Source organism: Odocoileus virginianus, chromosome 17 (genome assembly GCF_023699985.2).
Source record: "Odocoileus virginianus isolate 20LAN1187 ecotype Illinois chromosome 17, Ovbor_1.2, whole genome shotgun sequence".
NCBI classification, from domain to species: domain Eukaryota; kingdom Metazoa; phylum Chordata; class Mammalia; order Artiodactyla; family Cervidae; genus Odocoileus; species Odocoileus virginianus.
In genome coordinates, this window is record NC_069690.1 from 39987028 (window position 1) to 40009038 (window position 22011).

At 43.8% G+C, this 22011-nt stretch overlaps 2 protein-coding genes across 2 annotated transcripts; one reads left to right on the top strand and one right to left on the bottom strand.

The window, feature by feature from the left end:
• The first annotated feature begins 1563 nt into the window (after positions 1-1563).
• BECN1 (beclin 1) lies at positions 1564-12240 on the top strand. The gene is made up of 12 exons (XM_020888052.2): positions 1564-1713; positions 1979-2107; positions 3990-4057; positions 5170-5228; positions 5844-5934; positions 6039-6175; positions 6336-6530; positions 7585-7731; positions 9013-9162; positions 10042-10102; positions 10576-10718; positions 11448-12240. The coding sequence occupies exons 2-12, from the start codon at positions 1981-1983 to the stop codon at positions 11614-11616; spliced, it is 1347 nt and encodes a 448-aa protein (XP_020743711.1). The 5' UTR covers positions 1564-1713; positions 1979-1980; the 3' UTR covers positions 11617-12240.
• On the bottom strand, positions 11445-21957 carry CNTD1 (cyclin N-terminal domain containing 1). The gene is made up of 7 exons (XM_020888054.2): positions 21532-21957; positions 18050-18125; positions 17327-17495; positions 15081-15243; positions 14323-14467; positions 13583-13679; positions 11445-13030 (listed from the first exon to the last, which is right to left on the bottom strand). The coding sequence occupies exons 1-7, from the start codon at positions 21698-21700 to the stop codon at positions 12860-12862; spliced, it is 990 nt and encodes a 329-aa protein (XP_020743713.1). The 5' UTR covers positions 21701-21957; the 3' UTR covers positions 11445-12859.
• Positions 21958-22011: the final 54 nt, after the last annotated feature.

Here is a 22011-nt window from a genome sequence, read left to right on the forward strand (position 1 = left end):
TCCTTATAGTTCAACTCTCACACCCATACATGACTACTGGAAAAACCATAGCCTTGACTAGATGGACCTTTGTTGACAAAGTAATGTCTCTGCTTTTTAATATGCTGTCTAGGTTGGTCATAACTTTCCTTCCAAGGAGTAAGCGTCTTTTAATTTCAACTAGTTCAGCCTTTACCAATCTCTTAAATGAGGAAAGCTGCCCGACTTCAGTTTTATTTCCACTATTACTAGTAAAATGAAATATCTTTTAATTTTTTTTAATCAACCATTTGTTTTTCTGTGAGCTTTTTCACATTATTTGCCCATTTCATTACTGGCCCATGGTTATTTTTTATTGATTGAATAGAGTTCTGTATATCAAAGAAATTTACCTTCTTTCTTATGAGACACAACTATTTTCCACATTTTCTTTTCACAATTTATTTTTACACTGTCTTTGATAGTTCAGAAAGTTTTCATTTCATTTTCATTCTTGGCCACACCACACCAACATGCAGAATCTTCCCCAACCAGGGAGCAAGCCCCCTACCTTGAGAGTGTGGAGTTTTGACCAGTGAAAGGACAGGGAGATCCAGAAAGTTTTAATTTCTAAGGAGTAAAAGTCAATATTTTCCTTTTTACTTCTGATTTTCATGCCATGCTTAGACAGCCCTTCTCAATTTCAAGATTATAAAAAATATTCACTCATGCTTTCATCTAGTACCTTTAACCATTGTTTCGTTTTTTGCCACAGGGCTTGTGGATTTTTTAGTTCCTCCATCAGGGACTGAACTGGGGCCCTCAGCAATGAAAGCTTGTAGTGCTAACGACTGGACTGCCAGGGAATTCAATCGTATTTTTGACGCTTAAATTTGTGACTAACTTGGAACTTCTTTTGGTGTAAACAGTGAAGTAGAAAATTCAGCTCACTACATGGCTCTCTGGCCCCACTTATCACTTATTAAGTAGATCACTTCCCCAATAATTTTAAACACTAGCTTTATCACCCACTAAATCCGCCCTCCCCCCCCCCCCCCCCCCGCATACATGGTCTATTTTTGAACTTTATTCTCTTCCATGTATACTCTTGCACCAACACAAAAATGTTTTAGTTTTATAACTTTATATTTCAATATCTAAAGTGTTGGAGTTTCCCTTATCATAACTGAAACTTTAAAATATACAACGAAACACAATAAGGTTTACCTCCTCACTTGCCCTTCCAAGTGTCTACCTCTTTCTCAAGCGTTTCAAAAAAACGCCCAGTTCTCCCAATGAGAAATTTTAAAAATTGATACCGCAGTGAATAACCAAAGTGGCTCCGCTTAGAAGTGACAAATCTGAAGAAAAGTCACTGAATTAGAAAATGGTGGCGTGTCCACGGGTTGTTTGTTTATTCGTTAAATTGTATCGGACTCTTTCGCGACTCCATCCCAATTGGGTCGCGCCACTTTCGCTCTCAACAACAACCCCTAGGCCAACGCCTGCCGCCTTTCCCAGCTCAGCCTCTAGAGGTCGCAGCCACGCGGAAGTGGGTGGACCAGGACTGAGCCCCTGAGGCGCGGCTGTCATCGTGACGTCAAGTCCGGTCCCGGCGGAAGTCCTCCCCCGGCGGACCGGGAAGTAGCTGAAGGCTGGGCAATGGCAGTCTTGGAAGTCCCGTTCGCAGACAGACCCGAGGCCGCGGTACCCCCGCGGTAGACCAGATCAGGGTGGCGGTCTCCGGGTCCCGAGGTGAAAAGCGTTGGGGGCTGGACGGCATCTTTCGAAGGGGACCTGGGAACCCCTATTGCAGACCCTCCCTGACTTTGGGCTGTAAACTGCCTTTGCCGGGTCAGCCCCGGAAGCAGGTCCGCCTGGTATCCTACCGTTCCTACAGGGAAAGGTGCAGGTGGGGATTTTTACCCCTTCACCACAACAGCAAGTCAGGTGGGAGCTCCGAACCCGGGGTTCAGGGGCGCCTGTTCTTCCTAACGTCGTCTCCTTTCCACCGCCGCAGGGATGGAGGGGTCTAAGACATCCAGCAGCACCATGCAGGTGAGCTTCGTGTGTCAGCGGTGCAGCCAGCCTCTGAAACTGGACACGAGCTTCAAGATCCTGGACCGTGTCACCATCCAGGAGCTCACAGGTCAGCGAGGCCCTTGGAAAGAGGGTGATCAAGATCGTTCAAAGTGGGCAGCGTTGGAGATGAAGGTCTTAAGGACCGCATATAGCCTGCCACAAACAAGCCTTCTGAGCCTCGGAAGTTGCTTCCTCTCTCTGGTTCCTTGTTTTCTTATCGAGAACATAGAAGAGTTCTGACACTATGTGCTTCTGAGAGCTTTCTATAACAAGGAAAGGTCCTTAGTTTTCTGCTCCTGCTGTTTCAGAGTAAAGGATTCTGTGTATGTAAAAATAAACGGCAATTATGGAGGACTTGCCATATACCAAGTGCATTACATGCATTCCTTTTAACCTCTGTGGAGTAGTGCAGTTTTACTCCCCTATGCATAGGAGTACTAAAAATTTTATCATTTCATCCATGAGGAATTGAAACTCAGTCAGGTTAAATGACTTACCCGGAAGCCAATGGCTGATAAGAAGAGGAAAGTAGAGGACTAGAGTCCCAAATTCCCAAGAAGTGAGATGAAGCTAGGAAAAAGGAAAAGACTGAATAAACAGTTAAAGTAAGCTCATGGACCTAGAGTCACTCTGCTTGAATTTAAATTCTGGCTGTTATTTACAAGCAGAATGACTTCTTGCAAGTTACTTCACCCAATTTTAGTTTCTAGGCCCCAATTTTTTTTATTTCCTTTATCTGTAAAATGTAAAACAACCTCAAGGTACTTATAAAGATCAGGTATGACAGAGACCATGAATACTTAAGAATATGCCAGGGAAAAGTACTCGGCAAATATTAACTATTATTATCAATACCTGATTTCTCTTTTCTGAGGGGAATTAACTTTAATATGGGAAGTTTTTAATATGGAAAATTTCAAACATAAAATCAAGAGAATAGCATAGTGAACTCGCTTGTGTCCATCATTCAGCTTCAACAATTAGCTGCACTCAACCATTCTTGTTTCCTCTATACCTACATTCACCTCCTATATCCTCTCAGGTATTTTGCTTTCTACCTCATTTTTTTAAAGGTAAATTTTCATACATTGACAGTTTTTAATTGTGAAGATTTTTTTTTTTTCCTTCACCCCATGACATGTGGGATCTTAGTTCCCCAGCCAGGGATGGAATCTCAGAGTCTTAACTACTGGACCCCCAGGGAGGTCCCTAATTGTCAAGATTTATATATTACATATCTTAGCTTTTTTGGGGGGCATGATGCACAGCTTGTGGGATGTGGGATCCTGGTTCCCCAACCAGGGATTGAACCTGGACCCTTTGCAGTGAGAGTGTGGAGTCCTAACCACTGGACTGCCAGTGAATTACCCTTAGCTGTTATGTTTTTGACAAATGTATACTCTCATGTAACTTAGATCTCCATTGCTATGTAGAGAGCTTTCATCTTCCTGGATCTTAGTTCCAGGAAAGGAAGTTTCATCTTCCTTTCATGTTCCTTCTCACTTATTCTGGGGGAAAGAAGATGTTAACTTTTCGATGGAAACTTCGATGTTTCCATATAAACTTGGATGGAAAACATCCAAGTTTATAATGAACCTCTGTATACTCATCACCAAGCTTCAGCGATTATCCACGCACATTTAACCATGTTTCACCTATAGCCCCAAATGATTTTGAAGCAAATCCCAAACATATAAACATCATTAATATTTTATTAAGTATTTTTGAAAGGTAAGATGTCTCTTTAAAGACCTAATCATACCATCATACTGGAAAAACTTTAATAATCCCTTAATCTGATTTAATGGCTATAAGAAGAAGAAAACAGATCCTTTTTTTTTGTAAATTCTCCAAGAAAAAGGTGGAGGATATTTTGATTCTTATCCTTTCGTACATGCTCCTGCTCTGAGAAGACTTTCTGAAAGATTCAATGTTTCCCTTGCTCTTAGCTCCATTACTTGCCACAGCCCAGCTGAAACCAGGAGAGACCCAGGAGGAAGAGGCTAACTCAGGAGAGGTATGAAAACACTGGAATACAAAGTGGGTTTCCGCAGGGTCCTTGGTGCTCCTGGAGCCCCCAGATATATGGAATCTCTGGTTAACAAGAGACGTTCTACATAACCAGGCCACTGTGGATCACTGAAGACACAGAAGTACTCCTGCGGTCACAGGGTTGCTGAACGAGGCATCCATTCAAAAATTCGAAGAGAGACTCTGCTTTATTTGGAGTAGAATTATAAGCTGTTTTAGGTGGCAGGTGGGATGATGACCTGTGTGTCCAGGTCTTACCTGGTTCATACCTGTTGTCGTAGCTCATTATTAATATCCACTCCTCTCTAGTCTTAAAAGTATCTAGGTTTGGGCATAGAATTGTGTGATTACACTAGGTAGAAAGGGTTGTCAGTGTTTGAGAACATGTCTTTTTTTTTAAACTGTGTTGAAGGGTTGTCGGTGTTAGAGAACATGTCATTTTTTTTAAACTGTGTTGAGTGATGATTTTCATTGTCAAAGATAAGACTTTGGTCACATACAAATTATATCAAAGTATGGAAGACAAAAAATCTACTTTGTTTTATGCCATGGAAGACTTCATTGCAGTCTGCTCTGGCTTTTCCCTTGTGCCATGATTTAGGGCAGGAGTCTCCAGCCTCCAGGATCTAATGCCTGATCATCTTAGGTGGGACTGATGTAAAAACAGTAAAAATAAAGTGTTCAATAAACATAATGCACTTGAACTACCCCTCCCCCCTGCCCTGGTCTGTAGAATAATTGTCTTCCACAAAACTGGTCCCTGGTGCCAAAAAGGTTGGGAAACCCTGAAGGGCATTCTCTACCCTAACCCAACTAGTAAGTGTTGAGAAAATGCAAATATAACAGAGTACAACATAGCTAGGAAATGCTGTTTCCCACAAAAAAATCAAATGGGACTTGGGGTTTATTTGTACCAGGGGTCCTTTCTTAATGCATGGATTCAAGGATTGGCTAGAAAACCCATTTCTTAAGTCTCTTGTTTCTCAAATCTTGTGGTTATCAATCGTGGGTAAAGCCAAATAGTTCTGAGGCCATTGGGAAAATAGACTCCATCTCAAAAGCTGCTAGAATTCTGATGACTTCTTATTTCCTTCCCAGGAGCCATTTATTGAAACTCGCCAGGATGGTGTCTCTCGCAGATTCATCCCCCCAGCCAGGTGCCTACTACTCCTCAGCCCCCTGTTCCTTGCCAAAGGCCAGTAGAATTTTAATTGAACCCAGAATTGTGATGGAGATGAATCATCACCTAGCCTTTCACTCTACTAGAAAAGACACTGTCCCTTACACCTGGCCCATCACCTTCCAAATTGATTATTTCCTGTAGCCATTCACACAGTGGGAAGGAACAGTAGCTCTCATGATGAAGAATTAAGAAAAGTTGAGTGTGATTGACTAATGGAAGAGATGAGCTCTTGAAAACTTTTAGGATAACAAATGTTAAATGTTCAGGTTCTTAGTTATTGATGCATGTAAGAAATGGTCTCTCCTGATTCTCCTTCCTTTTTACTATAGACACACACATAGCCGTTTTTGATGCCCCTCTCCCTCCTTAGTCTATCCAGGCCAGCCTTGTGCTGAGTGCCCCTGTGGAAGACCAGCATGGCCTTCCCTTGGGAGAGAGGTATCCTTGGGAGGTCAGTCGGGCTAGGAGTGGGTATGCGCCTTGAGGCCCCTCAGCTGGTGCTTGAGAGTCTCTGCCACCAGCATTGCATATAGGTGGAGGAGGCCTCTCTGCTCCCTCATGTGGCCCGTGGGCGGGGGGCTGTCTGCAGGATGATGTCCACAGAAAGTGCCAACAGCTTCACTCTGATTGGGGAGGCATCCGATGGCGGCACCATGGAGAACCTCAGCCGAAGACTAAAGGCAAGTCTACCTCGTGCCAGTGTCTTGCAGTGGGCTGGCTGGTAGGGGGATCTCCAGGCAGGTGACATGAGACAGGCCTTACCCTGACTCTCCTCTCCTTCCAGGTCACTGGGGACCTTTTTGACATCATGTCAGGCCAGACCGATGTGGATCATCCCCTGTGTGAGGAATGCACAGACACTCTCTTAGACCAGCTGGACACTCAGCTCAACGTCACTGAAAATGAATGTCAGAACTACAAGTGAGTGCATCCAGGGCCTGGGCCCAGGAACAGGGCTCTGAGTCTTGGGGTGCTCACTGCTCTGGGGCTGTACAACCCTCACCCAAGAGCTGTGCTTCATGCAGGGAGATGGAATAACAGGTTCCCTCCCATAAGCCTTCCCTGACTATGTCCTTGGCAGACGCTGTTTGGAGATCTTAGAGCAAATGAATGAAGATGACAGCGAACAGCTTGGATTAGAGCTAAACGAGCTGGCATTAGAGGAGGAGAGGCTGATCCAAGAGCTGGAAGATGTGGAAAAGAACCGGAAGATAGTGGCGGAAAATCTCGAGAAGGTCCAAGCTGAGGCTGAGAGGCTGGATCAGGAGGAAGCTCAGTGAGTGATCACCCTGTTCTTCCATCTTCCTGCCTCAAGGCTCCGGGAGAGGAAATGGCTCACAGCCGAATGTGTCTGATTAGTTTGTAAATAGCAGTCGGCATTCAGTAGCATGTCTGCTCTAGACCCTGCATTTCCAGGCCCTGTTTCTCGATGTTGGTTGGGAGGCTTATGTAGGAAGAGTCAGCATGATTAAGTGACAAAAGCATTGGTTTTGTCCAGTGCTTTTGGAGAGCTGAGAACCAGGCCTCTAGTGACAGCTTTGTCATGTAGGGAACATTTGGATGAGTCAGCCACTGAATCCCACATCCTCCTCTGGAAGGTTAAGTGTGTTACATTCATTCTCTTCCAGCTCAAAATTCACTGGTGCTCTTTTTTAAAAATAGTAATTTATTTGGCTGCGCTAGGTCTTAGCTGCAGCTCATGGGATCTTTGATCTTTGTTGTGGCATGTGGAACCTAGTTCCCTGACCAAGGATTGAACCTGGGCCCTCTGCATTGGGAGCTTGGAGTCTTAGCCAGTGGACCTCCAGAGAAGTCCTTCATTGGTATTCTTGACCTGAGAGAACCCTCTGTCTAGTGGAGGAGACTGAAAGTGGGGGAATGGAGGACTGAGAAAAAGTTAAATTTTTCATGGGGTAGTGTAACAAGTTCCATTAGAAATGATGTACACTAACCATTTAAAGGACAATAGGCATAAGTGATAGTGAGTAAGTGAAGTGATAGACAATCAGACCACTTCAGGGGAGAAACCACCGTTGACTAACCTTGTTTCTGGAAAAGACCAGAAGTCCAAGAAGTATCTGGTCCTGTTTTGGGAGCATCCTATCTTCCTCCTCTTTTTTGCATATGAGCAGCTGGAATTTGGGACATTTCTGTCCCTCCCAGGCAAAACATCTAGGGGAACTATGCTCCTTTGAGATCTATGCCAAATGTACAAGGTGCTGCAGCTAGAAGTGATCATAATCACTAGAAGAAGTCTTTGAGAGGAGTGGTGGGAGAGAAATTTTAGCCCCCAAACTAACAGCCTTAATGACCACCTTGTCTGTTTACAGGTATCAAAGGGAATACAGTGAATTTAAAAGACAACAACTAGAACTGGATGATGAGCTGAAGAGTGTAGAAAACCAGATGCGTTATGCCCAGATGCAGCTGGACAAGCTGAAGAAAACCAACGTCTTTAATGCAACCTTCCACATTTGGTAAGAAGGGCTAGAGGGTGAGGGGCATCTGGGAAGCACTGAATATCTGAATGTTAGCTGTTGACCACTAAGCCAGGGTGCCCCCCTCCCGTGAAATAGTAGTCCGTGTCATTTTCACCCCATCTAGGCTTCATCCATTTCACAATCAGGGGATTGAGATTCTAGAGCTTGGTGACTTCCATTCTCCAAGGAGAGGGAAAGATCAGAGCCCTCCAGCTGCAGGAAAATCTGAGTCTCTGCCTGGTGCTGATTTCTCATCCCCCTCTCCCGGGGTCATTTGTTTACTCATTTATTTGACATTTTATCCATGTCAGCTGGTATCTGTTGAGCATCTGCTATGTGGTGGACACTGTCAGCACTGGGTGGGCAACAGCAAGCAATATTGATTCTGCCTCCTGGTTGCTGCAGTCTCGGCGGGGAGGGGAGATGGCTGGGTAAAGACACTCAGCGTGGTCCTGGTGAACCCAGGGTCCTATGGGAACATACAAGGGCACTTCACCCGATTTGAGGAGGCTGCATGAACGTTTCCCCCGGAGGAAGTGGATGTTTAAGCTGAGACGTGGAGTCTAAGTCTGCAGAGGAGGAGGGTTGTTCCTGGCAGAGAGAACATCCTGTGCAAAGAGGCAGAGGAAAGTGGAAGTGGTAATCTCCCACTGAACTTTTTAGACTGAAAGGAGCTTATTGTGACTGGAGATGGAGTATAAAGCAGAGAAGGGCAGGGTATGAAACTGGAGTGCTACCAATTCCTTAAGGATCTTATAAGCCTCGTTAAGGGATTTGGACTTTATCCAAAAGGCAGTGGGAGCCACTGAAGCGCTTTGGGCAGGAAAGTGACAAAAGTACAGTTGTATATGTAAAGGATGGCTTTACCTGCAGTGTGAGAAATGACTTGGGGGAAGAGGGCAAGGTTGTTGGTTAGGAAATTTGTCAGGAGGATTCTAAACATGAAAAGAGAGCCGTGGCATTGAGTCTGAAGAGAAGAGGACAGATTCAAGAGGTTTAAGAGGTAGAACCAGCAGAGCTTGGTGGTTTTGGGGAAAAGGGAGCTGAAAGAGAGCATTCAGGGATGACGCCCAGGTTTCTACTTTGATGTCTGAGCAGCAGGGAGAAAGTTGATGACTCACACTTTAGGTACGTATTTAAAGTACCAGGTAGAGCTTGGATATATGAATCTGAAGATAAGGAGAGAGATTTATGCCAGGTTTTAGGTGAGAACAGGAAATATCAGAGTTTGCCAAGTTTTATGTTCTCTCTGTATTTTTCCCTGCCCTTCTTCTGTAGGCATAGTGGACAGTTTGGTACAATCAATAACTTTAGACTGGGTCGGCTGCCCAGTGTTCCAGTGGAATGGAATGAGATTAATGCTGCTTGGGGCCAGACAGTGTTGCTGCTCCACGCCCTGGCCAATAAGATGGGTCTGAAATTTCAGAGGTAAAAAAGGTGGTCCTTTCTTGAGTGTGGTGTGTCTTTGATATAATCTGTGTATGCCACCTATTACTTCTGTTGACTACGCCAAGAGCCCTTGCTCCCAGCAAGCAGGGAGTATTCTGTCTATGGAGACTGTGCTTCTGGTTTTCTCCTCACCACAGACATTTTCCACTGATTGAGCAGTCCATGAACTGCATGACCATAGCAGTGGTACCCAACTTCCTATCTCCGGAACCTAAAAAATCCTTGCAGATTTGTGTTTCTAAATCTAAACCAGAACATACATCCATAAAAGGCCCCCAGATAATTATATAATAAATGTAGTTTTTTTTTCTTTTTTAAAATACTTATTTGTGTTTATTTATTTATTTGACTGCACCAGGTCTTAATTGTAGCCTGTGGGATTTAGTTCCTTGACCAGGGATCCAACCCAGTCCCCCTGCATTGGGAGCATGGAGTCTTAGCCACTGGACCACCAGGGAAGTCCCAAACAAAACTTTTTAAACATGGAGCCCCCATGGGGAGGCTACAGAGGAGTGGAAATAATAAAAGAGGTTCTTGAGTAGCTTGGGCTTCCCTGGTGGCTCAGATAGTAAAGAATCTGCCTGCAATGCAGGAGACCCAAGTTCAGTTCCTGGGTCAGGAAGATCCCCTGGAGAAGGAAGTGGCAGCCCACTCCAATATTCTTGCCTGGAGAATTCCATGGAGGAGCCTGGTGGGTCCCAGTCCATGGAGTCGCAAAGAGTTGGACACAACTGAGTGACTAACACTTTCACTTTCTTTGGGTAGCTGAATACCAAAAATCACTGGGTTATATATAACACCCTAGTAATCATTTTAGGAAGAGTCCTGTATTCATCTCTGTCTGCATCTCCATTTTAGGTATCGACTTGTTCCCTATGGAAACCATTCATATCTGGAGTCTCTGACAGACAAATCTAAGGTACTCTAGGAAGTTCCATTTTTCACCTACAGTACAGAATCCTTGTACTTCCTAACAAAATAGTTTACTTTTGATAATAGCATAATTTCATTTCTTAGACTGAGATATCTCATGATAAGCCAGTGTTCTGTTCAGTGGCTTGTCTAGTTCAGGATTAGCTCTCTGGGGCCTGTTGAGAAAATTATACTTTTACAGTTTGTTGAGAAAATTATACTTTTACAGTTTGTTGAGAAGAGATATGGGTGGATCCAAAGAGAATGTGTGTGCCAGGATGAGAAAGGCATCACTGTGCAGTAGATGTTTAATACATTTCAGTGATGGTGCAAAAGTTCTGGGTGCGTGGTATTTGCCCAGGGTTACTGTTGCCAGTGGAATCCAGACAGAACCTGGCAGAGAGATGGATTGGATTGGGAGCAGCCTGTTGTAGCCAGTGTTTGGGCCACAGATACAGCCAGTTCTCTCTTCTCGGGCAGGAGTTGCCGTTGTACTGTTCAGGGGGGCTGCGGTTTTTCTGGGACAACAAGTTTGACCATGCAATGGTGGCTTTCCTGGACTGTGTGCAGCAGTTCAAAGAAGAAGTTGAGAAAGGCGAGACACGTTTTTGCCTTCCTTACAGGTCAGTATTCCCCAGTGCTGAATGAACCTAAAGTAGGACCAAAGTGAGCAGAATGGAAGGGACAGTAAGAATGGAAGCAAAACTAGCATGCATGGTGGGAAAGCTGAAAACGGAGTCAAATCCCATGACAGTGATGGGCAGGATGGATCCAACACTGCAAGCAAGACAGTGTAACCACCTGATCCCTAGAGAAAATGCTGACTTCGATGGTGTGGGGGGTTCTCTTGGTGCAGAGCTCAAGCCTGCTCTCCAGTTTCAGGGAGGTTTTCCCTTATGCCCTTGGAAAGATACAGGAATGCCTCCTTTGATCAAATTTTGTAGAGCCCAGAGACAGAGGGGCACGTTACTTAAGAGAGTAGGGCTGAGCTGCTTCCATCACCCCAAAACAAAGCATTTCTTTTCTTCTGCCCCCCTCCCCTCCCCATGAGTGAGGGATGCCTAGGAAACCGTGAAGAGCACTGTCCCCCTCACTCACCCTCTGCCCCAGGCTTCTCATCTGTGTGGGTGTGTGTCCTGTCCCTGTGCTCCGCAATCACAATGAGGCTCTTGTGACAGCCTTCTTGGTATTGGACTTTCAAGCAAATCCAAAATACACTACAGCTCCTCGCCAAGAGTTCTTTAATAGATAAAATGACGTGAATGGTCCCATGATCAAGTCCCTGCCCATTTGCCTGAACTGACTTAACTCAGATCTCAGTTACTAATGAGTTTTGCTGTGTTCACCTGCAGGATGGATGTGGAGAAAGGCAAAATTGAAGACACAGGAGGCAGTGGTGGCTCCTACTCCATCAAAACTCAGTTTAACTCGGAGGAACAGTGGACAAAAGCTCTCAAGTTTATGCTGACGAATCTTAAGTGGGGTCTTGCTTGGGTATCCTCACAGTTTTATAACAAATGACTTTCTTTTTTCCATAGGAGTTCGTTTGCCTTAAAGGCTTTCAATTTTGTTTTGTTGGGAAAAAAGTGTTAAATTCGGGTACTATTAAACAGCATATGTTTACAACACCAAAAGAGAAAAAAATCCACAAAAGCCACTTTATTTTAAAATATCATATAACAGATAGTTTCCAGAACTACAACATGCCATGTATAGCATCTGGTCTTTGTCACAGTTTTGACTCTTAACCCCATGCCTTCCTTTCCTTTTGTCCCCTCAAAACAGATAATTTAAGTTTGCTTTTTTTTTTTTTAACTGAGTTGAATTGAGATTGATGTGTTTTCACTGGAGTTTGTCTGTCTCAACTTCCTGCGCTTAGAACATGAACTAGAAACTTTTGTCTCCACTGAGAGGACAAAAAGTGTGAGTTGCACAGTTGGATAACATGAGAAAATGACACAAGCTTTGGTCACCATGTGATGTGATCAGAAGCTTGAAATTTAACACTTCTTACTTGGTTCTAGTACTGAATGCCTGCTCTGCTCTGTGTTAAAAGATATGAAATGGTGTTTGATACTGTTTGAGACCTTGGTGGAGAGATTTAATTATTTGTAATAAAAGATCAACTGCAGTCTGATAACTGCCCAGAGGTGCACTGTTGGGTTTTTCTTTAACTAAAATAGAGTACTTTGTATTCTGGGAGAATTGAGTTCAAGTGCAGGTATGTGGAAAGTCTGTTGAAATATGTGTAGAGGTGGGTGTTAGTTTTTTAAAAAGACTCTTAATGGAAAAATAGATACCTGTAGAGAAAGCCCTATTTGTATAGCTCTCCATAGCAGAACAGAGATGTTAAACTAATTTTAAGGGGAAATAAAGTCAACATCCTTGATGTTCAGTCAGGGTCACCCATATGGTCTCAGTATTTGAGCCCCTGGTTAATACTAATTTCCATGTCTGAGGTTCTGTCTTAATAAAATGAACAGTTAAAGAAAAGCCATAAATACCTTGTTAAACAAAAATAAACTAATTTCACTGATCCTATGTCTTCTCCCAGCTCTTTGACATATTCAGTGTGATACGACAAAAGGGACATGGTTATTCATCTTAACCCTTTCTCTGATGCAGAAAAATAAGCGTGAAGTTGGATTACAAAAGACAACTCAGAAGATGCTTGGAACTTTTGTACCCCGAGTATGAAAGTAAACAAAGGGAGGGATCGGTGCAGCGACAGAAGGCTGTCTATATTTGGCAGATTCCGCCTGCCTCATGTGTTGGAGGAAGCAGCAGCCCTTGGAGGTTGGGCCACCAGGTGGGGAGGAACAGGCTGCTGTTGACCTGGAGTGCTGGCTCCCACGCTGTGAGTTAGGATTGCATAAGAGAACTCAGCAATGCTCTCCAAGGCAATGCCAGTGATGCTCTGCAAATGCCCCATGACCTTCAGAAATAGAGGCAGATTTCTTTTTACTACAGAAACACATGTTAGTGCACAAACAGACACATTGCTGGGGCTTTTCTCTCAAGTCAAATGTAAATTTTTTCATTTCTCTGAACTTACACAGAGAATCCAGATCCCAGTGTTTGCCAGTGGCCACATTACACTAGGATACCTTTGCCCTGATAGTGTTAGCATGGAAAGTTTCTGCTAGACATTTCCTTCTGCTGAGATAAGTTTTGTGAAATATAAGAGGGATATTTGAGTCTTGACATTTTCTGTTTGGGAGGATACACTTAATGGACTTTAACATGGTAGTGGGTTATCATAATGGGAAACAAACAAGCTGAAATTGAGCCTGCATTTCCAATTTCACAAGGGGGAAAGTGGAGAACATTTTTCAGTCCTAGTTTTCTCTCCCAAGTCCTGCTTATTCATCCTGATCCTAGGTCTTGGCAGTTACCTTTTATAGCTTGTCTGTTTTCCCTTAACTAATGGGAGAATGCTTTCTATTAAATGAATTCTGACCACACTGGTCCTCTCAGTGGTGCATACCTGGCTCCAGCACTCATGGTTTTGGATGAAAGCACTTGCTGCAATGATTCCTACTGCCAACAGCATGAAGTCTTCCTTCACTGAAACAAACTTTTCCCTGAGTGATTAAAACCACATTAATTTTGGAGCTAGAGTGACACTGGATCTTCCAAATCCTAAGGCTACAGAACTTCAACTCTTGGGTTGTTTATGTTGATTATGGGAAATTTTATACATGGAAAGAAATGGTCAAGTAATAGCTAATTGATTCCCTCTTCCAACTTCCCCCAACTCACCTAAGATAAAAACATGAGCCTTCTGGCTGAATGGTTTACGGACCTTTTGTTGTTCCATTTGTCTCCCTACCAAATGTAACTGTAAGGCTTTTTACCAGCCTGACTTTACAGTAATCAAACACTTTGTCCAAGTTGCAACCCTGTGACTGGCTTCTTTTCCTAGGTGACTAAAAAAGCAGTTCAGTAATCTGAAATTATAAGCAGCTATAAAAGAAGAATTAGGAATGAAAGTATGTTAATTACTTGAAGTCATTTAAATTTAAAAGTAAAAGCCTCTAGGGTTTTGCTGATTGAACTCAGTCATCCATCCAAACAACATATTGGATATAGATTAGAACAAGGTAACCCGTGCAGGTTATCTGTGGCCTAGGTGCCTTGCTAGGTAAATTCCATTTCCCAAGTTCTCGTGATACGTTACTGACTCCCTGTTTCTGGAAGGAGCCTACAGTACAGGAGTTGCCTTACCCTTGCAGCTGACTGGGTGTGGAGTTCTCAATTGAAGCCCTCAGCAGGCTTTCATACACAGGTTCATGCAGAAGATAGACTAGGTCAAGCAGAATCAGGCAGGTTGCATGCAGCTGTGTGGCTGGGACCAAACAGCCGTTGTATCCTAGATGGAGTACGCGCATGGTAAAGAGCATTATCTGTGTCTGATTGTAATCACAGTTGTCATGCGAAACGAAGCTGCTGAGCTGCTAGTGTGCTTCCTGGTTGCTAAGTTCTGCTGTAAGAAACCTCTAGCTGGAGGTCGATTTTAAAGGACAAAGGGAGAAGTAGAGAAACCTTCATCTACGATATATATATATATATATATATAATTGGAACCTATTTGCTTGTTCCCCTCTTATCTCATGCCTCTATAAAATCAACTCTTTGATCTTACAATAAGAGTGTGCCTAATGAGTCCAAATAGAAGTCAGGTGCGGAGACGTGTTTCTTTCCCTGACAAGTACTGGAGGAAACTGAAAACTGCTGTTCCTCACTGGCAGGTTCTGCCCATTGCCCTCAAACCCTTAAGCACATTCCTTTTCTATCTTTTTTTTTGATCACCCCCGAGGCATGCAGGATCGCACTTCCCTGACCAGGGATCTAACCTATGCCCCCTGCAGTGGAAGCGCGAGTCTTAAGCACTAGACCACCAGGGATATCCCCCTAGGAACTTCTATGGAAGTTCTGCCTTCTTATGGAAGACTCCAACTTGCATGCCCAACACAATTAAGTACCTAAAACCTCCAGGAGCATCTCCACATATGCCAGAGGAGTAGGCAGATTGATTTGGAAGTTCAGGGACTTCAAAACATCAAGCTCTGATTCCAGCAGTTCTTCTTTAGTGTGAAGATACCCTAGAGCCCGGAGGAAATTCAGGACTGTAATGTTGCTGATTATCTGAGCAAACAAAACCAAAAGATAGTGAAAGGGAGAGCCGGTTGTCAGAATAGAGGTCATACATCTTGGCATAGTAAACAAAGCCCTTCACAATCCAGTTCTTGCCTTTATCTCAGCTTCTCTCTTGGTAATTCCCCCCTATACTCTACGCCTACACAGAATTACTTGCGTTCCCAAACCCACAGGCTATCCAGGTGTCTACACGTTTCCCATGTCTGCATCTCCCTCTGCCCCCATCCCCCACACACCTCCCTTACTGCTCTGCTTACCTATGCCCCCTCTCCCCTTAGGATCCACCCATCCCCCTGCCCTCCCATTCAAGAAGTCACTTTATTGGTTAAAGTGATATACCAAAAATCCTATAGCTAACATCATTTGTAATGGTGAGAAATTGAATGCTTTCTCCCTAAGATTGTGAAAAAGCAAAGATGTCTGCCCTCACCATTTGTATTCAACTTAAACTAAAGCATACAGGCAGTGAAACATTCCTGGATAACAATTAAAAGAATAATGCATTACTGTAAGTTAATAGCAGGAAATTATTATTATTAAAATTTTTTAATCTCAAAGAGAGGCAGAACTGATGGAAACACCTCTAGATGGGAGTGGAGATAGTGCTTAACAACAGGTGGAATATAATGAATAAATGTTCTGTTGTTTAAAAAAAAATAATTTTCTCTAAATACACTTTCTTGTCTCCCCAAGGCTCATTAAGTACATTCACAGCCCTCTGTATTCACACTAACCAGAACACTTTCCCACATTTGTTTGTGTGTCTTCTCCCATTAGATAATAAATTCCTTGAGAGCACAGACAATATTTTTACTCTTGTAGCTACGGCACCATAGAAGACAATAAATATTTGTTGAATAAATGATACTTTACTATACAAGAATCACATAGTGATGTGGAAACATTGTGTCCTTTATAAATGCAATAGTTTTTTTGCCTTTAATACTACTATGTAGGTTAGCAATTCAGGCACCTTATGTAAACTGTCCTTGAGTCCAAGGGGAGGAAAGGTGACCTGTATGAATGATGGCATCTGTCCAGCAATTATACTTTGGGAACAGAACTTCAGGTTAATAACAGCACTCTGTGTGTGTGTGTGTGTGTGTGTGTGTGTGTGTGTGTGTGTAGGAGGTCTGTGTGACTGTGTGTGTGTGTGTGTGTGTGTGTGTGTAGGAAGCCTGTGTGATTCTGTGTGTGTGTGTAGGAGGTCTCTTAGTGTGTGTGTGTGTGTGTGTGTGTGTAGGAGGTCTGTGTGACTGTGTGTGTGTATGTAGGAGGTCTGTGTGACTGTGTGTGTAGGTCTCTGTGTGTGTGTGTGTGTGTGTGTAGGAGGTCTGTGTGTGTTTGTGTGTGTGTAGGAGGTCTCTGTGGCTGTGTGTGTTTATGTAGGAGGTCTGTGTGACTGTGTGTATGTGTGTGAGGTCTGTGTGTGTGTGTGTGTGTGTGTGTGTGTGTAGGAGGTCTGTGTGACTGTGTGTATGTAGGAGGTCTGTGTGTGTGTGTGTGAAGTCTGTGTGACTATGTAGGAGGTCTGCGTGACTATGTAGGAGGTCTGTGTGTGTGTATATGTGTGTGTGTGTGTGTGTGTAGGAGGTCTCTGTGACTGTGTGTGTGTGTGTGTGTGCAGGAGGTCTGAGTGACACTGTGTGTGTGTGTGTAGGAGGTCTGTGTGACTAGGAGATCTGTGTGACTCTGTGTGACTCTGTGTGTGTGTGTGTGTGTAGGAGGTCTGAGTGATTCTGTGTGTGTGTATGTAGGAGGTCTGTGTGACTAGGAGATCTCTGTGTGTGTGTATGTGTGTGTGTGTGTGTAGGAGGTCTGTGTGACTGTGTGTGTGTGTGTGTGTGTGTGTGTATGTGTAGGAGGTCTGAGTGACTCTGTGTGTTTGTGTGTGTGTGTGTGTGTGTGTGTGTGTGTGTGTAGGAGGTCTGCTTAGGAAGCATGATTACACTCTGGCATTTCCGCATGAGTAGCATCACCTAGCCCTAGGAGTGGGTTTCTCAAAGCCACTCTTGGATGAGCTGGTTTCTCTCTAACACTTAGGTGCCCATGAGTCACCCTAGCTCCTTACTTTGTAGTGGAAGGAAAGTTTGCTCGCCAGCTGAACACATGACACAAGACGCAGGATAAACTTGTTGAAAAGCTGCTCTTTCAGACCCCTCCAATTCTGAGGCTCTGACTTCCCTCTCAGCTGAATTGTAGCTTGCCTGCAGATGTTCTCTGCCTGCTTAACCATAAACCTGTAAAGAAGGGAAAGAGCAGAAGAATCAATCCACACCCACTGAGACTAAATGAGTTTGTGCTTCAAACTATGCTACATCTTATCCTCTCTAATATCCAATTGCTGGCTAAAAAAATTTACATATGCAGACTTCCCTGGTGGCATAGTGGATAAGAATTGCAGGGAACGTAGGTTCGATCCCTGATCCAGGAAGATTCCACATGCCATGAAGCAACTCAGCCCATGAGCTGCAACTACTGAAGCCCATGGGCCTAGAGTCTGTGCCCATCAACAAGAGAAGCCACCTCAATGAGAAGTCCTTGCACCACAATGAAGAGTAGCCCCAGCTTGACGCAATTAGAGAAAGTCTGCACAAAGCAACAATGTTCCAGAGTAGTAAAAAATAAATAAAATATTATTTTTAAAAATACAAAATTAAAAAAAAATACATTTGCAAGTAATGTACAAACCTGGCCTCACAGTAAGAAGCAACTAGTATTTTTTTTTAAGATATGGGTACATTAGCCATCCTGAGAGTTACCCCTCCCAAAGGCCTTATGCTCAGGGCTTTACCTTTCTAGGATTTCTACAGCCTGGTAGCTCACGGATTTCTCCAGACACCATTGTTCAGACAGGAGAAAAACAAACTCTGCCAAAACAGGAAAGGAGAGCCTGATTCACAAGGTGCAACCAAAACGACTCTGGGAACTCTTGGCGTTGTATAAAAGCCATGATGGGACTCAGGGAAGAGGGTCAGGAGGTGCGAAAGATGAGACTGAAACAATCCAAGCGGAGCCTGGTTCCCTTTGCTGCCAAGAGGCAGATGAGAAGCATGAAAAGGAGGCTGACTGAGTGCAAAAACAAAGGCTTACTAAGCCCCCTCAGGGCCCCTTGAGCCTTCCTGTGGGTCTCAGCTGATAAAAGGCTTGGCCAGCTACACACAAACAAACCAGCTGGTCTCGTTGGCCTTTACGCCATGCTGGGAACCTCCGGCTTCAAGAGAGATTCTTGGATAGATAAAAACCCTAACTCATATATTCTGTTTTCAGTGGAATGTTGACAGGAACAAAAAGGTCCCTCCTGGAGCTTGGATATTCTTTATAACACTGTTTGTTTAGTAACCACCCTCTGGAGAACTCCCATTGCTTTACAAACACAATTCACCTTACAGCTGGACACCACCTCTCCACCACCAGTTTGTTGGGTAAATCTTTGGTGGCTGAGCCTCCTCCAGGAGCAAGTTTGTTACTGTGAAGTGGCTTGTTTGGCAGAATTATGCCCTAAATCAGGGAACAAGGTCCAGCTTGGGTGGGGGCAAGTCATTGGGAAGGTGGGAAGGGTAAGATACCTTGGCAAGATTTTAGGCTGTCTGTGTTTCTCTTTGAAAGAACAGCCCCAGATAGAATTCTACTTAGTTAGCAATATCATTAGAGGGTGGAAACAAGGATAAATGTTAGCTCTCAAAGGTCCTGCAGAACTAGGAACTGTGAGCATTGATCAACAAAGAATTACAAACAGTCAAATTTCCATACATCTTCAGAGAAAATCTAACTTAAAGGAAAAAAATTATAAAATTTAGCACAAAACAGTTTAACAATCTACTTGACACAGGTTACACATAGATATATGTACAAAACCTCATCACGACAGAGGCTAAAGCTCTGCTAACAGTGTCCAATGAAGAAGATAATTAGTTTCAGCAATTAAGCAAAGTATCCTAGAACTCATAATTGTGTCATTAGCCAGTCCTTTTCTTTGCTGGAGCCTAGATTTCATTTCCCCACTCCAGTACTCTTGCCTGGAAAATCCCATGGACAGAGGAGCCTGGTAGGCTGCAGTCCATAAGGTCGCTAAGAGTCGGACACGACTGAGCGACTTCACTTTCACTTCTCACTTTCATGCATTGGAGAAGGAAATGGCAACCCACTCCAGTGTTCTTGCCTGGAGAATCCCAGGGATGGGGGAGCCTGGTGGGCTGCCGTCTATGGGGTCGCACAGAGTCGGACATGACTGAAGCGACTTAGCAGCAGCAGCAGATTTCATTTCTTTATTTTTGTGGGGAGGGGTGTGTTTATAGTTGTTTTGCTTTTTATTTGAATTATTAACTATTAATATCTGGGCAATTGTTTCTATTATATTTTCCTTTTTTTTTTTAATTTTCCATTTTAACTTGTCAAGAAAACAGTTTGGGTTAGGTGGACTAGATGAGGGTTACACCTCTCTCCTGCTGCTGGCTCCATCTCCTGTACTTATTATACAAACATACTCAAATCTATTAACTAAAAGACGCTCCCCTTCCATTCTCTTAAACTAGGGCTCTATCTCTGTAGCCTCTACCACTGTGAAAACTCTGGAAAGCCTAGCTTATACCTGCTACTACCACTTAATCACTCAGTCCCTCATATTCTGCAATTTGGCTTCTACTTTCTACAATTTGCCGAAATGATTGTCTCAAGGGTCAGAAAATACATCCAAATTGCAATCCTCATCCCTGTTGTTCACATCTCTGAAGCATCTGAAACTGCTGACCATCATCCTTCATGAAATTCTCCTCTTGTTTCCAAGGGTCTCTTGTTTCTGCTCCTTTCTCCCCAACCATTCCATTTATTTCCTTCATGATCCTTCTTTTTTACCTGAACACAAAATGTCTCCCAAGAAACTGTACTAGATTCCACTTCTAAGAGCTCATCCTCTGCCAGTTTCAGCAGTATCACTATGGAGATAACTCCCAAACCCTTATCTTTACTGGACCTCTCTTCCAACTTAAATTTTTAAACAACCTGCCAGAAACCTTCCTCCAGATGTCCCACAAGCATCTGAAACTCAGTAGATCTCAAACCAAAACTATTTTATTTCCCAAACAAGTCACGTTTCCTTTTTGTTTTTTCTTTTTCTGTATGTGTGTTTCTCTTAATGGCAACACTGTATGTCTAGGCTCAACCCTTTGATATAGTCATCTTCCCCTTTTTCACTTCTTAAATTCATCCATTACAGAACCCTAGGTTTTACCTCTGAAATGTTTTTAATCTATCCTGTCTTGTCATTTCTCCTGTCTTATTACCTAAAAAATAATGACTGACAAAGACTCCACTGGACAACCTACCCCCTATATCTCTCTACTCCTACCCATCCTTTACATCACAGCCAAAATAATTTTTTCTAAGGCAAAGGTTGCAGTTATAGAACTTCCATATGAAAAAAGGAAACAAAACCCGTTAATGCCTTCTTGTTTTCCTATTATGTCACATATAAACTCCTCACTTTGGCATTCAAAATTCCCCATGGAAAGTATCCAAACCACCTTTCTGGTCTGAATTTCAACTACTCTTCCACTCTGGCCAACCTGGATGACATAGTACCCACATTCACTCAAAGTGTCCCTATTCCATTGCTTGACTCATGTTATTCTGTTTTAGCAGAAACATGGTCCTGGGAGTTCCCATGGTCTAGTGGTTCGGATTTGGTGCTTCCACTGTTAAGGCAATCCCTGGTTGGGGAACTCTCACAAGCTGCCCAGCACAGCCAGAAAAAAGAAAGAAGCATCACCTTCACCAACCAAAATGTCATCCTTCAGGTCTACCTTAAACACCATGATGCTCGGAGGACTCCTTAATTCATCCTACTCCCACCGCACTCCATCTTTCTTCTCATTCTCCATAAAAGCTTGTTTTATGTGGTATGTCACTTATCTAACCATACTTGTACCTAGTCATTTGCAGATTTGTCCTAATAGTCTCCGAAGATTATATGCATGATTTAAAAGTTGGGACTAAAAAATAAATAAATAAATAAATAAATAAAAGTTGGGACTAGACCTCTTTTTCATCTTTCTATCCTAGGAGGCAAGGAGAGGAAGTATTCTATTGAGTTCAGTTGAAATCAAGGGTGGGGGGCTGGTGAATCTGGCTCATCACTGTACCCCCACCCCAACGCCTGGCATATAGTAAGTACTAAGGAAACTTGAAGGAATAACGCATAATGAATCTCAAGATCGGTGCCTTAAAGACAAGTGCCCGGGTCTCCCATAAGACCAGCTCCCCGGCCTGCATCCCCACCCACGATCCGGGTCTCCCTGAAGCTGCCCATCCGGCCGGCAGCCTCCTGCACGGCTTGCTCATTCCGCTGGGCCAAGTAGAGCAGAGTGTCTTCGATGGTCTCTGTGGCAACAGCTCCAAACCGAAAGTCACTGAGAGAGGACAATCTTGGCCTCTCGGGTCGGTCCATCTTCAGAACCGTGTTTGGGTACCCGGACGGTTCATAAACCCACGCCTTTAACCTCTCTTCAGAGTCTTCTGCCACACCCTAGATTCTTCGTCGCCTTCCGTGCACTTGTTCTCGCCTCAAGTCTGAGGAAAACCCACTTCCCAACACAGCCTCGAGCCTTCCACAGCCTTTTCCCGCCCCAACGGCCGCGGGCCCTGAGCCAATCGGAAAGCACGGCCTCTTCTCTCCTGCCCCGCCCTTTCCCTTGGGCCCCGAGCCGCCCTCTTTGTGAACAGAAAGACGGACTACAGCTCCCAGGGTTCCTTTCCGAG

What these genes read in the sequence shown, in the direction of transcription:
- CNTD1 (XM_020888054.2), bottom strand. Translation starts at nt 21,700, where the DNA reads ATGGACCGACCCGAGAGGCCAAGATTGTCCTCTCTCAGTGACTTTCGG. An exon ending in GATGCTCCTGGAGGTTTTAG is followed by an intron (nt 14,468 to 15,080) that starts GTACTTAATTGT and finishes TACTCCATCTAG; the next exon opens with GATACAACGGCTGTTTGGTC. An exon ending in ACCATGAGTGCTGGAGCCAG is followed by an intron (nt 13,031 to 13,582) that starts GTATGCACCACT and finishes CTATTTCTGAAG; the next exon opens with GTCATGGGGCATTTGCAGAG.
- BECN1 (XM_020888052.2), top strand. Translation starts at nt 1,981, where the DNA reads ATGGAGGGGTCTAAGACATCCAGCAGCACCATGCAGGTGAGCTTCGTG. An exon ending in ACCTCAGCCGAAGACTAAAG is followed by an intron (nt 5,935 to 6,038) that starts GCAAGTCTACCT and finishes CTCTCCTTCCAG; the next exon opens with GTCACTGGGGACCTTTTTGA. An exon ending in AATGCAACCTTCCACATTTG is followed by an intron (nt 7,732 to 9,012) that starts GTAAGAAGGGCT and finishes CTTCTTCTGTAG; the next exon opens with GCATAGTGGACAGTTTGGTA.